At 36.2% G+C, this 17,795-nt stretch overlaps 1 protein-coding gene across 1 annotated transcript in view; it reads right to left on the reverse strand.

The window, feature by feature from the left end:
• Nucleotides 1–17,795, reverse strand: part of LOC135686846 (serine/threonine-protein kinase mTOR) — a 48,094-nt gene that overhangs the window by 14,357 nt on the left and 15,942 nt on the right. The window contains exons 24-50 of the mRNA XM_065203206.2: nucleotides 17,714–17,770; nucleotides 17,185–17,238; nucleotides 16,538–16,624; nucleotides 15,824–15,916; nucleotides 15,489–15,569; nucleotides 14,954–15,066; nucleotides 13,763–13,955; nucleotides 13,187–13,390; nucleotides 12,419–12,561; nucleotides 12,203–12,260; nucleotides 11,770–11,877; nucleotides 11,253–11,389; nucleotides 10,702–10,780; nucleotides 10,184–10,323; nucleotides 8,495–8,595; nucleotides 7,941–8,056; nucleotides 7,392–7,469; nucleotides 6,754–6,861; nucleotides 6,100–6,225; nucleotides 5,364–5,495; nucleotides 4,834–4,958; nucleotides 4,408–4,525; nucleotides 2,174–2,293; nucleotides 1,896–1,996; nucleotides 1,313–1,409; nucleotides 1,020–1,118; nucleotides 481–603 (exon numbers count right to left, since the gene is read on the reverse strand). Of these exons, the coding sequence (XP_065059278.2) occupies nucleotides 481–603; nucleotides 1,020–1,118; nucleotides 1,313–1,409; nucleotides 1,896–1,996; nucleotides 2,174–2,293; nucleotides 4,408–4,525; nucleotides 4,834–4,958; nucleotides 5,364–5,495; nucleotides 6,100–6,225; nucleotides 6,754–6,861; nucleotides 7,392–7,469; nucleotides 7,941–8,056; nucleotides 8,495–8,595; nucleotides 10,184–10,323; nucleotides 10,702–10,780; nucleotides 11,253–11,389; nucleotides 11,770–11,877; nucleotides 12,203–12,260; nucleotides 12,419–12,561; nucleotides 13,187–13,390; nucleotides 13,763–13,955; nucleotides 14,954–15,066; nucleotides 15,489–15,569; nucleotides 15,824–15,916; nucleotides 16,538–16,624; nucleotides 17,185–17,238; nucleotides 17,714–17,770 (2,991 nt within the window). The remainder of the gene's footprint in view (nucleotides 1–480; nucleotides 604–1,019; nucleotides 1,119–1,312; nucleotides 1,410–1,895; nucleotides 1,997–2,173; nucleotides 2,294–4,407; nucleotides 4,526–4,833; nucleotides 4,959–5,363; nucleotides 5,496–6,099; nucleotides 6,226–6,753; nucleotides 6,862–7,391; nucleotides 7,470–7,940; nucleotides 8,057–8,494; nucleotides 8,596–10,183; nucleotides 10,324–10,701; nucleotides 10,781–11,252; nucleotides 11,390–11,769; nucleotides 11,878–12,202; nucleotides 12,261–12,418; nucleotides 12,562–13,186; nucleotides 13,391–13,762; nucleotides 13,956–14,953; nucleotides 15,067–15,488; nucleotides 15,570–15,823; nucleotides 15,917–16,537; nucleotides 16,625–17,184; nucleotides 17,239–17,713; nucleotides 17,771–17,795) is intronic.

Consider the following 17,795-nt stretch of genomic DNA (forward strand, 5'->3'; position numbering starts at 1 on the left):
TATAACAAACAGCTATCCATACTGTGTTGAGTATGGCCAAATGATAAAACAGATATAACGGGCTGGTATGTTCTGCACTAAGGCAATAACCATACACTAAATCTTCTAAAGATTGAATGACCTTAGGAAATAGCAGTAATAAATTGTTGCGTATATCTTATACATGAAAATGGTTCCTTTTCTTTATCATAAATACACCAAGCCTTCATTAACAAACCCTTAAAATAAATGACATCTTGAAACGGTGTACAGTTTTGTTTCAAATCTTTGGCCAAAGGCTCGCAGAAAAAGCTTCAGTGCAAATCTGTTTCTCTGCTAGAGAGTTGCCTTATAGCATCGCAATTTGAACTGATTTTAACATAAATGCGTTAGTTAAACCAGAAGACAGGGTAATTGCCCAGCAGAAGCATCAAAAAAGGATCAAAACAGCATCTGATAATATTTAAAATATATAAAAATGGATGGTGAAGTGTAACTGACCATCATAGCTTGCTGGACGAGAATCTGACTATGTTCGCACATGTTTTTGAGTATCTGGTTAGCAGCGTTGTGTCTGGCAATACTTGCAGATTTCGAGGCTACTGCTAAAGGATATATCAGAGCCTAAAACAAAAAGGGTAAAGTGTTTAAATTTTAAATGAAAAAAGCAAAGGTAATTATATAAGGATTCCTTTTAAACGAGCTAGAGTGGAAGGCTTATACGTATTAGCCTCGTTAGATACTTTCATATGTAGAGCCTCGTTAGACAATGGCTGAAGATACCAAACAGATGGCTACACTCTGTTTAAAGGAGTTACCAAAAAAACAGTTGTAAAAGGATAGCCTGATTAACTATGCATTTTCAATATCAAAGAAAATTCGGAAACAGCTATGATAGTAGGATGTACCAGCGTTAGTTTGCGTGGTTTAAACACGGCTCATAAATGCCACCTCAGCCAATATAAACATACTCGTTACTACAGAAATACGCAGTCCAAGAAAAAGAAACCTAATAGTCAGTTAAAAGCAGAGGCCATTACCTGTGGATGGTGCTTCCCAATATCAGATAGAAGCTGGTGAATCAGCCTGCCGACTAACTGTCTTGGGGTGTCGATGCGAGCAATTAGTTGCGGGATGACCTTTAAAAATTAAAAGAAGTATAATACGAGTGAATTATAAAACAAAATCTCTGATGACGCTACACAGAGGCCCTTATTCTGTAACTAGCCTATCTAGTAAAATATCACACAGATATTAAGAATGCAAGTATTTCCTTGTCGTTCTCTTTATGACCAGTATTGGGTTATGAATTGAAGGAATCAGCCATACCAACCTGCAACCAGTTATCTATCTGAATAGTTTTGATCCCTTCAACCAATGCCTCGTAGACCTCTGGGCTGTTACCGTAATCAAACCATAAAGTCAGCAACCTGAAAATATTTAGATTTTGCAGCCAATTTCAGAATTGAACAAGATTCTTCGCCGAAGAGCAAGACATCAGTCATTATGCATCTGTTAACATCAGACTGTTCCTTTTTCCTAATCAGGCAATGTCTTTTTCGCTCATATTGATTTCTCAAAACTATATTTCCTTTAAAATGTTGCAAAATGCATAACATTTTACCTTTTAAGTCACAAACATCCATTTGAACGGACAATAATACAGCCTGTTATGTTCCAAAATATCCTAAAAACTTATGTTAGCCACCAAAGAGATTTTCGTTCAATTTTATGTATGTTCATAAGCGTTTACCAGATTTATAGGGATATTGAGATAAATTGATTGCATAGGTAGAAACAAATCCAAAAAAAATGAATTGATGGCAGATATCAATGATTTATGTATCTGGTACAAGAAACAAATATCACGAAAACTGGCAATTATTATCATATCAATAAAAATCGCAAAATTATACCTTAGTGTATCTTGTAACGAGTTGCCACTGGAAAGGGCAATTGATCTGAAGAAACCATGTACAGCTGGGACAGTGTACGAATGGGCCACTTCAGGTGCAGTCTGTGAAAACAACAAAACGATATCTACACGCTGCCACATTCACATTATTCGGCTAAAAGTGGTGAATATAAGTAATGAATAGACATTCTGCGTCGGAATCATTTCAAGGATTGTGATGTTAGGAAAATCACGACTTCAAAAGTCAAATGTAAACAGACGAAGTTGTGCAATGTTTACCAAGCTTCCTTTTGGAGAACCTGGTTGCGCCTGAGCAGCTTGGTTAAGATCGGTTGTGGAACTGCGATGCTTGTAGTACAGAACAGCTTCGTAATTCATCAAAGCCCAATAATGGCAGGCCTACAAAACAAGGGATCAATGAGATATGGATAGCGTCGTAACAAAAGCAGCAGATTCAGTTATCAACGATAGTCAATCAAACGAATACAATGGATATCAGTTAGATGGTGAAAAGGACCTGCTCCTAAATATATACGTGCATAATTAGGAAGAAAAATTAGGAAGCGATACGAATCTAAGGACATCATCTCTTCCTAAGAGTAATACCAATAATATCAATTTCACAAAAGCAAACACAAAACCATTATACATTATACATGTGAATTCATTCAAGGGACAATGATTAAGATTAAATGACTAGCATAAGTAGCTACTTTAAAGAATTCATTAAGAAGGCTTTTACTATAATATGAATTCTTTAAGAGCAAAAAAGGCTCAAAGTCAGTGCGATCCATCTTTCTCTCAAAAATATTGCACTAGAATTTCGATTCAACTCGATATGAATTGACAAAATCTCAAAATTAATTTGAGAACCCAATCAGTCATAAAATGGAGGAACAAAAGTTTTGAAGTATTGAATAGGCACATTCAAATTACCACCTTATGCCATTTTGGAATCTGTCTATATAAAAACAAAACATCACTACCTATGTTAAGAGTTTATTTTCTCTTCAACTATGTCGCTGATTGGTTAAAGCATGAACCCAGTCAAGCAAGCGCTCTCAGGTTACCTAGGATTTGCACATAGACATACATTTCGCTTGGTTTTTTTGACATTATCGGAAGTTTAGACTTTTGAAAGTGTCTGACTAAAAGTACTTTAATATTTTATGTTTCCACTTCCCCGTACTATTTTTAAGGCTCATTTCTAACTCATAGCATATAGGAATCATTCTTCGATCTGGGACTACAATATACTTTATAAACTTTATGTCAGACCTCATTTAGATTATGGTGATGTGATTTACCACCTTCCATGCAAGGAAATCAGTTCAAATAGCCGCGGCAATATCCTGATGCAAAAACTCGAATCGGTACAATATTCTGCAGCATTAGCAGTAACAGGAACATGGAAAGGTACCTCTCGTGAAAAGCTGTATCAAGAGTTAGGATGGGAATCCCTGTACTTAAGAAGATGGAGTAGACGACTTTTCATGATCTACAAGATCATTAACAATCTGATGCCAGATTAGCTAAGAAATCCTATTCCCCAGCTGATTCAATCATATTATGCTTTTCGTAATCAACCCGTTGTTGGACAAATTAGAGCAAGAACTGAAAAATATAAGTCAAGCTTTTTCCCAAACAGCTTACATGAATGGAATCAGCTTGACCCTGAAATCAGAGAATCGCCTTCCATTGATATATTCAAGAATAGATTGCTGTCAATCATTAGACCACTTTCTAACTCTGTTTTCGGTATCTATGACCCACGAGGGCTTTCTTTATTAACTCAACTTAGGGTAGGGTTGAGCAAACTAAATTTCCACAAATTCAGTCATAATTTTAGTGACACAATCAACCCGATGTGTCCGATCAACGATGGTCTTGAGGATACGGAGCACTTCATATTGTCATGCCATTCTTTTGAAGAACAAAGACATGACCTCCTCGCTTGTGTCATTCCAGTACTGCACTCTTTTGAATTTACCAACGTTCCTAATCCTATCCTTTTACAGATTCTTTTGTACGGCGACAAAAAATTGCCATTTGAAGTAAATAAATTCATTTTTGAATCTACTATTCTGTATATTTCAAGAACGGAACGCTTTGAATGATCATAAAATCAGTTTCATCAAATATCCCTTAGTCTTGTGTCTCACCCACTTATTTGCTTTTTTCAGTTTTTCAAAACGTATTATCTTGTACCTGTAATCTTCTATATATATATACTTCTTTTATTTTTTTGTAACATTGATTAAGTGTAAGTGTAGCGTTCGTATTTGTTTCTCTAGTTGCATGTAATGGCCATGGGGTTGGCATTGTCCATTGCTCTCCATGGTATCGTACCTGTAGTATCGTAAAGTAATTAGCAAGTAATGTAGAATGTAATTTGTATTTTAACATTTTATCTGGATATAAAAAAAAAAAAAAAAAAAAAACTACAATATACCAAAATCTGAAAATACCACATAACACAATGGTTGTTGCATAGAAGATTATGTTCCACTCACTTTGTACCAATTCCTGTCACTTTCAGTTGCTTTGCCATGATACTGCATTATGAGGGGTATTGTTCGACTGTTGATGCCTTCAAGTGCAACCATCCAGTTACCCATTTTCAGGTAACAACTGAAACGAAACCGTTTAGAGACTTCATTAAACAAATAACCAGACTCCACATTGGTACAATCATATGCAGAGAACACCTGCAGAGGGTTACAAAAAAGTTCTCGAAACCCTCAAGTTTCGCTCAAAAGAGGGTTGTACGTCAAGAAACAATCCCCGTTTAAATAATATTCGATCTTGTTAATTAGATTTGATTGTAAGCTGCATACAAAAATATCAAAATGTTATTCCTTATTATCGTCATACTAATCAGCCAGCGACTGCAGGTTTAAAGAATTCTGCTTCCATTTCAAAAATTCATGAAAACGTACCGTGCTTGAAGTTTAAGCAAAGCTTGTCTTTGTTCTTGGTCTCTCTCATCGGGAGAAATTGCGTGCATTGTATGTTGTTGGAGTGTCGAATTGACAAAGTGAGTCAGTTTTTGAAATGCTTCTTGCTAAAAACAAACGGGGGTTGCTACTGGTAAATTGTGTGAAGGCCTAAGTAGACATTCTTACTTCAGAGTGGAGCGTGATGAAGAAAGAAAGGAAAGAGCTTCTTTTTCAACAGGTTATATTGGAAATAGCGCTGAATATTTTAACATTCAACGAAAATAAAAATCTGAACTACTGATAGCAGTAGATATAGAACAGGAGATATAAATCCAAATGTCAAATTTTCGCTGCAAGCAACTTTCAGGTAGAAAGCTCTCCAGATCATTTTAATTTCTTGGAAAACTTCTGGCTTTTTTTCGCTTATGCGAAAGTTTTAGGTGAAAAGTTGTTCCAACGTATCACATTACAAAAGCTAACAGAAGTGCCTATCAACAAAGAGTCGAGACATGGAATTATAAACTGCCAACCTTTTCATCATTTTTCCACATGTGCTTGATGTATGCAAATGTCACTTCTGGGTATGTGGCGGGTATCGGCATGTCCGGGCTTTTACTTGGGTCAACACCAAGCAGCATGACGAGCGTTTTGTGGGAAAGGGCCTAAGATGCAAATACTGGCTGTAAGCTACCGAGATAGATTCAACTCATGGCGTTGATAGGTACATAACAGAATCAAATCTTATCCCGTACATCACAACATCTTAATTCAGCTTTCATAGCTGAGTCAGGTACTTTCAAAAAATAACTGGGACAAGATTGGATGTCCACTTATGTCCACAATGGGGACAGGAACAGCCTTAAAAACAAAATATATTTACCGGCCACCTCTAAAAACGAAGTCCGGCTACTTTTACAGTATACGAGTGGCACTCTGTTTCTCGATAAATGAATTCAAGTACCTAAATGTTAGTCAGAGTAAGAGTTTAAGAGCTATCTATTGAAATAAAATTGTTAAATTTTCATATTGATTTTTTGGACTTAACATAGTTGACTGGAAGAACCACGTGTTTGCTATCCTTTTGGAGCTAGTAAATTAACCCAACTCTTTCATACCTCTCTCTGACTTTGGCTAGAAGCCCCGCTCCAGTCAAAGTTATCGCTACGGTGAAAATCGCAATCAATAATTCTCAAAGAGATTGACACCGTAAGTTTCAGTACATAGTGTTTCAGTACATTCATTGTTTGAAGCATGATGTCGACCTACCAATCTTTTACTTTTCCGGCAAAGACTCGCATACTTAAGCCAAGTCTGCATGTCCTCTTGAGGTTCAAGAACCAAAGAGCGAACTTGAATAATCTTTTGCCAATCTTCGACAACTGGCTGGCAACCCTAATGAAGACAAAGACAATAATTAATTGCCAGGAAATCTAATGAAAGAAATTCTAAAAATTCAAAGAAATTTTGGATAACTTTTTTCTTATCATGAGCGAGATAAACAAAATAAAATCTTATCATAGGTTTTTATCATCCAGCCAGCTTTCTAATGAACCCAAGCCTTTTAATGGCGCGAAATGAATAAAATGGTTGCAATGTTGGCTTTTCGTTATATGTACACCCCCATTAAAGTTTGGTGGTTGCATGAGTAACTGCCATAATTCTGAAAAACCTTTACATAAAAGTGCTTATTTCCTAGTAAATTCCATTCTCAAAATTATTGAAAAACATCCTCCTGATCTTTTAGCAAGATTAATGTCATTCCAAACGTAAGACTGTACAGTTGGTTAGGTTATTTGTGAAAAAGGCAAATGAAAGAATTGCAAATCGGGTTGAGAAACGTAGCGAAACCACTGAAGCTGAAAAAATTCTACACAGAAATGTTTGCTACGACAAGAAAGGAAGCAAGATGTGTTAATTAACCTGCAAACGGAACCACCAGGCCTGTTTTATCGCCTCTCTTCTTTCTGGCATCAATTTGTATTGAATTATTTCCTCAAGCTCGGACAACATTTGCACTGTAACCATCGCCTGTGAAAAAGTGACTCCGCATAAAAAAATGTAACATGTTTGGGTTGTGAACGCATATTCGAAACATTATGAGCCATGTTTTTATTAGAAAATAAAAAATTGCCTAACTGACTGGCGTTGCAGTAGAATGCTTTACCACATACAGTATGATCTCTAAAACTATTCACACATCTCGTAATATATTAAAGGTTTGGAAGAGTACAAAAACATGGTTAATTGATAAATCTAATATAACTACGAAAGATCATAACTTCTAGAAAAAACAATGCAATTTCTTTTTCTTAACCAGCATAAAATTCTGCAAACTTATTCATGTTATCCTAAAGGCCACTCAAATAAAGCCGTTAATATCTTTCTTTTCGCCATTGATAGTTATAACTATCATCGCAATTTTCATTTCCATTTTAAAACAATTCCTTTGAGAAATCGCATGTTTAACAAAAAAAACAAAAATTCCAGAGGGAATATCATAAAATAAACATGATTCAGTTGCGGCAACAATAGACATGCTGGAAATTTATTCGACTCACCCCGTAAGCTCTGTTATAAGATTCCCCGACCATGGCTGTAAGCTCTGTGTCTAGCAGGTCTCTGGCACTGTCGATGCACTATAAGAAAGAAAATTTAATTACTTTATATACAAATGTGAATTGTTTCGATATACAAAATTGAACTGAATTGTTTTAAACTTCTATGAGGACAACAGACTTTAATTGTAGGTAATTTTTGCGAGTCAGAAACGAAAAATCTGCAATGAGCATACAAGAAGCGTTTCTCTTTCAATAAGAGGCTACCGCGTTGCGTCGGATCGATGTAAATGTAGGAGAGAGTTTTGGCCTGTTGCTGCTTATATAAATATGGGTCATAACAACAAGAATATAAAAAAATACCTGTGTTATTTTTCATTACCAGTTTTTCCCAGCCATGCATCACTTGAACCAATGCAAACTAGGCTGGGTCATATACAAAGCGGAATCAAAATTAGGCAAGCCAGCTCATCTCTACTCAAATACATACATTTACTCAGATCATATTATAAACAAGTTTGTCCGAAAACTGAGATACGTAGCATTTCTTACGCTAGATGCTCGTGTGAAGTTGCTTTGGTGCAGTGCAAAAACAGCCCTATAGAACGCCCCATCAAGTGTTTCTCTTTGTATCATGCATGTGTACTCTTCCATACTCTTCCATTCACCTGGAAGGAAAGACAGATGGGAACGAATTACAAACTGCAAACAAAAAGCATATACAAAACCAAGAAGTTGCAATGTCAAAATAGCTAATGCACTTTATTTGTGCAATTCCAGGCCCACGTGACAAGAACACAGTCTCTACTAGGTATATATTTTTCACCTTGAACTTTTTGGTCCTGATTCTGCCGTTCTAAACTCTGACGAGTATCATACGACAAGCTTTCAGTATTTTGTAGGATGTTTGCTTTTTTCAAAGGCAGAGTCTATATCAAGAGCCTCCCAATATTATGGTTCCACGTCATCGAGTCAAGCTTTTACGGACAGACCTTCAACCAACAAACTCTATATGGTACAAATCTCAATTAAGATAAAAGTCAAACACCTTTGAAATATTTGTTTAAGGAAGACAACAATTGAATGCTTATGGCATCATCTAATACCTAAACCCCAGGCAGCGGCTGCAGCCATACGAGCCATATGTTGTCGTGTGTCATCACTCACGTTAGGCCATGTTTCACATGCTACTTTGTGCAGCTCACCCCTAGAAACAGGAAAAGAATGCAATAAGCAATCAAAAAGGACGAATTTAATGTAGGATTCACGAAAAAAGAACTATCCGTATGTAATTTCCGTATGTAGCATTCATTTCACTGTAAGACTTAGGCTTAGAGTTTTGCAGACTGAAAAAAGAACGACATTTTCTGGCTCATAAAAATTTTTTGTGAAAAAGATTTAGAAAAAGGGTAAAGCGGCAGAGAATTTCTATTTAAGAAGTGCCAAAACCACCTTGCAATAAAAATGGGTTCCATACCAAGATTTGAGGTAGAAATTTATACCCATACGTATAGGTAAGTGATGGAATGTCTTTTAAGGGCTATAAGTGAATTTTGTGAGGTATCGTAAGGATCAAACAATACATTAGAAAAGAACATGCATTTGTTAAAATCATGAATAAGTGCCATGATACATTAGTAAGATCAATTTTGAAAAAGTAAGACTCTAGGAAAAGTACATAGGAACATCTCAGGGGTGTCGTTACGAGGAAAAAAAGGGCGGCTTTTAAAAATATATTTCATAAAAACAATACTAGAGGTAAATAAGGGCTTCTTGTCGGCATCAACAAAATGGGTTTAGCCCCCTTGAGCCCCTGGCCTTGTCCCTATCTATTAGTTTGCTTATTAATGTTTAACATAGAGTGACGTCGCCCCTTATGGAACGATTCGGTTTTTTCATGAATTCTGACTGTGCAGTGATAAAAATAAATATGAAGGAGTTTAGGTTTGCTTATCTTTAAAAAACGCGCGAAATTATTTTGCTGACGACATTACCTGAACTCTTTGCTAATTATCGTTGTTTCATTTTGTTCTTAAAAGCTAGAAGAATATTTTAAAAGTTAGCGGAATGTAAACGAAAAAGTTGTCATTAGACCTTCGACCCTTCATTTTTTCCTGCACCTCAACTTTCTTGGTCATTCCCTCGGTCGGATTTTGAGCTAAAACAAAACCAACCCCCAAAACGTGTTTCTTCATCTCCCAAAAACGAATATTCGCTGAAACCCAAACAATACCTTGCACAATTTTCATTCACCGGGATTTTTTATCAGGAGGATTTTTAATTGGCCTAGTGGCTTCTTCGATGGAACGGCGGGCTTCCTGTTGTGATTCATGAGTGGATGAACGTGTGACACGTGATTAAGTCTCATTCAAGTAAGAAAACCAAACTGGGGGATAGCTTTTTTTTCTTTACCCTGAATTTGAAAACAAATGGCTCAACGAAAATCTGATTTGATATTGACGAATAATAAAGGTAGAAGGAAAGAAGGCAGATAATAATTCCCGGTTTTTCTCCATTGTGCACTTTTCTGCATGCCTAAATTTGAGTCGTTCCATAAGGGGCGATGGCCTAAGTTTTTCACGAAGAAAAGTAGCCTGTAGTAATGTTGCTCGTGCAGAAAGAGAGAAAAGCCGATAAGACTGTCTTTACACAAGCATGTAGATTATACAACAAAGAATGTGTTTGTAGTACTTTTATTTTATTAGGAAGTACCAAAAAGCTGAGGAAACAATTTTTACTGAAATCGTTCCATAAGGGGCGACGTGACTCTACTTCTAGAATGAGGATAATCTTACCATTCGCCAAGAGCTTCCAAACATCTCATTCGTCCTAACAAAAGATCGCTGTCATTCGGATCTTGCTGGTATTTCTTTTCGTAGGCATTCAAGGCATTTTCCCAGTCGTGCAGTTTCTCATACCATCTTTGCTGAACTTTCTGCGAATGGAATATATCGAGATTAGTTCGCATTTTGAAATCAACAGCAAATGTCAATCAAATCATAAGGATACCTTATTTGGCTATTTTGTCAGTAGCCAGGTTTTGAAATCTCTTAGTATTACATAATGAGTTCTGATTCCTTAGTTTTTTATTTAATCTTAATTACTAACGACATCCATTTAGTATTCTTTTAGTATTTGAAATATTCTATGCCTCTAAGCACTGATCTTCTATGAATTTGTGCAAAACTTGGTTTTTATCAGCTCAAATGGTAAAATCTAAGTTCCTATTATGATAATGCAGACGTTCACTGAAAGAGTTTGAGAATGCATCAGATTTTCCGTTTAAGAAAGCAATGCAAAGTTGCTGACATACCAGATCAATCTTAGCATTTTTCATGGCATACACCAAAACGCCGTGTGCAGCTTCTGGATTTTGTAGTTTGTTATTGATGCTAAAAGCGAACATTTTAATGTCAATATACCAGTTTAAAATGGCTGTGAAAAATAGTTAAAAATTAAAATACATTAGGATTCACATTTTACATAAAAGTCCGAAGGATAGCACGGAAAGATGTACACGCGCATGACCTTCCTGCTTTTGACATTCTTCATAGTCTTTTAAATTCAATACAATGTGAAAAGAATTCGTAGCACACCACAGTACAAATTGGAAAACTCCCAAAATGAAAACACCACAGAGAATTCTTCTCTTGACTCAAAGCGTTCTTGACAACTGAGCCAGCGTATCACACAAAATTTCTTAACTTTGTGAATTTTGCATTATCCTAAGTAATTTTAGCAAAATATCTCCGGATCTTCGACGACAAACCTGATATTGAAAGGCACGATGATACCCTTTTTCAAAAGTGGAGCAAAAATAATTGAACTCATTGAAATGTGACTGCACATTAACTACTGTGTAACCTGATCAAAGATTCCAGGGTGTCGGTGGTGGCTTCCTTCGTGATGAATTCTTCTTCTTTGTAATGAAGAGCCTTGGCATATGCACGACATTTTGTGGCACATTGACCAAGCAATTCTATATTCAGTGTAAAGGATCCCTGAAATGAAGAGTGAGAAACAATTGTATTTAAAGTATTGTATACATAGAAAGTCTAAACATGTTGTCACAAACGAGTAGAGCTAAACTTGGCTTTTAATTCTGTTCTACGTGCCCACAATGATATGTATTTATTACTTTGATTGATCCGACACAATAGACACAAATAAAGGTAACATTGTGCCGCTTACCAGAACACAAATCATAAAATCAATAGAATAGAACAAGCAACGATAAATTACCAATCATCGATAAATCCCCAGACAAAAATATTATGAAAAAGTGGAGATAAATTTCCACGATTTGATGTTATACTTAGCTGGCCAAAAAACGAAACAAATTTCAAATTGCAGCCAGGAAAGGATGAAGAAGGCGACAAACCTTGATGTCACAATGCTCCATAAACTCTGCTAAGTTGAGCAGCGTTTGAGTGATTTCTGGGATATTTTGCGACTTGAGGGCCTGTTCCAAACTTCCGACAAGCTCATCCTACAATAGGATCAGATTAACAAATGCAACAAAACATAACAAATTCAGCAGACTTCAAATGTTAATGAAAAACCTCCATGTAACTAGTTATGACTAGCTTTATATTAAACTAAAGAAATATAGAAGTTTTAGGATGGCAGCAGATAAGGTTACGTCAAATATATGAGAGAAGAGCATGTTTTCTTTAGTTTAAAAACTAAGGGAGGACATTTATTTATTTTGGTCCTGATGATGAATGAAACATACACATGTCTAAGAGAACACCGATAAAACTATACATGGCTTTATGTAAAGATGTGAAAAGACAGTTGAAGGAGTGACTAACCTGCTGATCTTCTTGCAACTCTGACCAACATGATACAAAAGCTGCATTGAAAAGATCCCTGAAAGAAAGGGAGAATGGAATTGCTTTAATAGGAAAATCTATACAGCACGTGAGACCTTTATCATCAACGCTAGAAACACTGGCTAATACTTGTTGTAGCTAGAATTCTTTATCCATGCAGAGATCAACATTAGGCGCTCAAAGTATTCGAAATACCTTGCTAAAGGGTTATATTCCTGAGCCAGCACTTGACAAGATCGCAAGATTGGAGACGGTGATTCTTTAAGCAGCTCGACACTCAATCTACGAAGCCACTCAGTCCAATCGTCACGAGAAACACGGCGAGCTGCCACCCAAGCCTAAAAACAGTAGACATTTTGTAAGGCAAATCTATCTTAAAGCAGCAGATCAAAGTCGCAAGGCGTCAGCTACTTTTGAACTTTTACTGAGGTTGTCTAACTTAAATTCCACCAATTTGAAATCTTTACCTCTGGAATACAACTCATTAATTGTTTCAATCCAATAAGACCTGAAATTGATACTATAATAAACTGCAGCCAATATTATGACTTCCTTTCCAGCGTCTGTTTCTCAATATCATCAAGGAGTAACTTTAGTCCAGGAAAAAATTTTTTCTGATTCAGACTGACCGTTCGCTAAAGCATATTGCTATTTGTAAAGAAAACTCCAGCTGTAAACAGTATACTAATTTTGAAGCTAGGAAACATTAATAATCTCTCTGGATGCTTTCAAGAAAAAACTCAATTCATGAAAAATCAGACGGACACCTCTTGACACATCACCCTAAACAGACACTAAAATAGCCATTTTCTGCAGAATTCTTGGGCTTGTTCTATTGCACCCCTTTCTATCGCTTCATTGCATGTAAGTTTACTATCAATGATTGACACTTGAGACTTGCTATATGACAAGCAACTCCACCCTAATTAACGATTAAATGTAGAGAAACATAAACGTACTGACCCTTTGCAGAGTATTAGCGCTCATGGGCAAACGTCTGACGGATTCACTTTGGTTTTGAGTTGAAGAATCATCTGCAGCCGCTGCTTTGGCGCTTTTGTGACGTAGCAGAGGATCAGTTTCATAGTCGAGCGAAATGCTGCCTTTTTGGATCTTGGCCACCATGCAATCGTATCTCTGATGCTGAATTTTGTGCTTGTCGAGAACCTGAGAAGAATGGAGTTTATAAAGTCAGTTTGGCCTATCTTAGATATATTAGGAAAAACAAAAGAGAGAGGTTTCCTCAACACAAGCCAATGATGTGATTTTTCTAAGCTACTTGCAATTTGGCTGCAAAAATTTTCAGTTCCGATTTGAGTAGGGATATACTTTTCAAGGATTGCGAAAATACAAAATAAATAGGCCGGAAAAAAGCCAACTCAATCACTCAACAAATGAAACAGTTTTGCAGTAAACACTCAAAAAGGGCAATATTTGATACGTAGAAGGTAAACATGTAGTAGGTAAAGAGCTCCGTAAAAACCCTACTCAGCATTTCTACGGATAAAAAGGTTTTGCATAAAACATCATTAGACGTACCTTACTGACTGTCGGGATGAATATTCCGTATTTTCTTCCAAGCTGCATCACTAAAGCTGCCAGTGCGTTCATCGCAATTGATCGTAACTCAGGCACGGTGTCTAATACGCGGACCAGCGGGTGGATTATACGTGATGAAAATTCTCGAAGATCTACCGAGTCACACAGCTTCTCTAATGTCTGAAGAGCAGCCCTGTTGGAAAAGATATCATTATTTAATTTAACTATTCAAAGTTTCACTTTCTGCATAGCATACGCTTAAAATAATTCCCAGATTTTGACTTCTAATCAAAGAAAAAATCTTTCTTTGTGGCCTTCTGAAATATTGCATTCAATTTTACCCGCATCTCTAAAGCAACAGATGCTGTAAGCCTCAGAATTATGAATATAGACAGGTCGGTAACAGAGTGGGAAAAGGAGGGAGGCGATACTACAACGAACTTCTCTTGAAATGTTTTTCTTTGCATTCTATTTTGCTTTTTAGATCAAAACTTAAGAAGTACTCTGATTTAGACGATCATATTTTCTGTAAAAAGGATATTCTGTAGAAACGATTTTATTTTAGGCAGCATTAAGCGGTCTTGGATCGCATAAGGATGTTTTATGATACTTTACTTCTAACAGGGCCCTTGTTGATAACAGTATTTTGTTGGACTGATAAGGTAGTTACCCTGTATAAACAAGCACGTTATTATTGTTTTGAAAATGGCTTTGAAAAAAGCAAACATTTAATAATATATTGGCTAAAAGCTTTTTCGTCTGACACTCCTCGGAGCATAAAACGTCAGAATAAGGGTCCGAAAGAACACGATGAAAAATATATACCCGATTGTGGATCGAAATAGGCCAATCAGAAAAACGCAAGCACAAGACCGGTATAGTTGTCCAATCAGTGCCGCTTGCCTAAAGAAAAATTACCATTGGAGTCCTAGAAAGAAAACGAACTCCTTCTGTCGACACAATGGCGGCTTTTTCGTTTGTATTATTGTTTTTATTGTTATTATTTGTATAAAGCCTGAGCACGACTTCACTTTCTGAAAATTGAGCTACAAGCTACAAGTTAGCACAAATACTTCATTGAATACGGTGAACCAATGTGTTTATGGTGAACCAACGTGATAATGCAAAAATTTGACGTGGCAATAAATGCAAAACTTATACAAGAAAATAAAGAACTTGATTTGTACTCACTCTCGAACTTGCAAGGGTGTATCAACTGAATCGAATAACACTACCACAGGTGGAATCAAAAGGTGAAGGTAATCATCAAAGCTAGGCCCAAACTTCTGGATGGCCTTTAGCAGCTAAAACAAGAGTTGCAGTGAGATCAGTACAATGGCAAAACTATACCACGTGATTTCTACGGGAAATTGCTGCGCAGAAAACGAATGATGTGCATTTCCAGATTACTAAGCTTGAGACAAAAAGCTGCATCTTAAATAATACTTAGACAGAAAAGACAAACATGGAAGTGACTTATTAAAAATAATCATGTAACCCTTTTTGTAAGAGTGGCATTTTTTTAAAGAAGTAATCATAGGCTTTACAGTCTTACCACCTTATACCTGCATACCACCTTAACTGCACACTTATTTGAGGGTTAAGTATAAATTTGCTAATGCGATTGACATAAAATGACCAAAAAAACTGTTATTGACAGCAAAGGCAGCTGTCTTCAAAGATTAAGGCTTTTCTACGCGTTTATCTCAATGTATAAACAGCATACCTTGCCAGTAACCACTCGTTTGGGGCTGTTGTCATGCACGAACACCTTCAACATTTGCGGCACAATTTGTGGAAGATAAAGCTAAAAAGATACCATAAAGTACTCAGTTGTTAAACAAAACAAAGCTTTCAGTAAAGCCTTCATGCAATTTGTCACATTGCGTTCCGGCTAGTTAAGCAAACTGTCTGGTTAGGTAACTGAGAAGTCTAAAATATTATATACTGTATATATAAGCATGTAACATATTTATTCGGTATAATAGTTAAGGACAATAACTATGATTGAGCGAGATTTATTCAATTCAAGGATGGGAGTGCTGTTAAAAGAGCACTTACTTTGAACTCTCCACCCAACGCCACAGCCAACTGCTCAACCAACAAAATGATAGTACTTTGCAATGACACAGGACTGTTGACAGTCCAATACTCCTGTTGGGGAAAAAAGAACAAATGAATTCAGCATCAGTAGAATGAAAAGAATGGAAATATTAGTCTTGCAAATTAGCCAATAAAGTTAGGATCAAGCCTTAGGCAACAAGTAGTAACAGGCAATAGATTTTGAAAATTAATAAAGAAAGCAAGAAAAAGAATACAGTAAGGTTTGATATCTTTACGTACGGATACTTACGCACGACTCGATGTTTTAAATAAAGAGGAAGTAAACAATGAAAGAAAGACTAGTAAAAAAATAAGAAAACAGCTTAAAATAAAAAATAAATGCAAAGAACGAATAAAAGTAGCACAAAATTAAGAACGAGAGAAGAAAAGAATTCTTTTTTGCACTTTCTAGAGGCAGCTAACTTCGAATTGAAAAGAACAGCCAGGATATCGAGGGCCATGACCATCAAAATTGAACTGAATAACAAAATGTTTTCTTTAATACCAGAGTCATCATATACAAGACACTATTTGTGCATTACAAAAGAAATTAAAACTCCTTTATAACATGCAGTTATTGTTTGAGGCTTACATGCCTCCAACGTGAGCTAGCAAGGAGCACATTCCATACTTGGTAACAAAATAACATCCAGGGTATGGAATTGTACCTACTTTGATAAGGGCTGCAATTTCATCCAAGTAGTTGCGGATATGCTGCCTCACAACGAAAATCATCTTACCCAACTGCTGCAACATGTACTACAACAGAAAAAAAGCATTCACTAAATCAATAGTTTGTTAAACAGAGACAGAAACAGAGACAAGAAATCAAATATCTATTTCTTTCTTAGATAACTTTCGTCCTAAAACCATCCTTCAGATGCTAGGTAGAAAAAATGAAAATAAAATCTCGGGATTTAGTGCAAATAACAGATTCTAAGTTGCAACTGCAGGTTTCAGGCTAATTGCAATTATCAAATCACTGCTTTTGCCTCATGATGCACAAAATCCACTGTCGAAATTATATATTAAAATACAAATCAAAAGTGAAATAAACCACACCTGCTCTCTAATCAGGATTTCTACTTTTTTAACGACATACTAAGCAATTGATAGTATCAACGTCATCTAAATTTCATTCCGACAAAGCAATATCAAGGCTGATTGAAACTCAAAAATATTTACTACAATTTCCATTAAAAATGGTAACAATTCAAAATTTGCATTCTATAATAACGATCTAGCAAGAATTTAATCTGAAGACAGGATGGTTAAGATTTATTGATTGGCTTTGCTAATCGTGCTTTGGTTGTACATACCTCTCTGAAAATTGTGTCGCAAGTTCGAATTACGTTCAGATATGAAGGCATAAGCTGGAGGAAAATATCGACCATTTTATGCTCATTGCAGCACACAAAATATTATAGAGTAGAATAAATATACTTAAAGGAAACATGAGCGAGTGACTACGACCGGCAATGCTGTACGTCGTTACTCTACCAGCTGAGCTACCCAGTCTGTTCTCCATTGGTAGAGCTGGACTTACTTAAAGACTAGACGTAGGCTCCAAGAACTGGTAAAGGCCGGTGAAAAATATTGTATTAGCTAAAAACAATGTATTTTGTACGAAGCAATAAACCTTTTAATTAAAGTCACCTTGAAATTAAATCAACAGTTAATATAAAGTTAAGATATAAGGTTGATGTAAACTGCGTCAAAGCAAGTTAAGAGATGCGGGTGAATAATTTCCTAGAAATTGACCCTGGGTGTAAGCTACATAGAAATGTTCTTAACAATGTAAACCACAACAGCCCAACTGAAACCAGTACCAAACGAGACCACGCTTACCTGTGGCAGATACTGAACACCTTTCATACCGAGGCTGTTGAAGATAAACTGTACGGCCTAAAAGACAACACGTGATATCAGA

This window comes from Rhopilema esculentum, chromosome 6, assembly GCF_057945365.1.
Source record: "Rhopilema esculentum isolate cy_ngs chromosome 6, ASM5794536v1, whole genome shotgun sequence".
In the NCBI taxonomy this organism is placed as follows: domain Eukaryota; kingdom Metazoa; phylum Cnidaria; class Scyphozoa; order Rhizostomeae; family Rhizostomatidae; genus Rhopilema; species Rhopilema esculentum.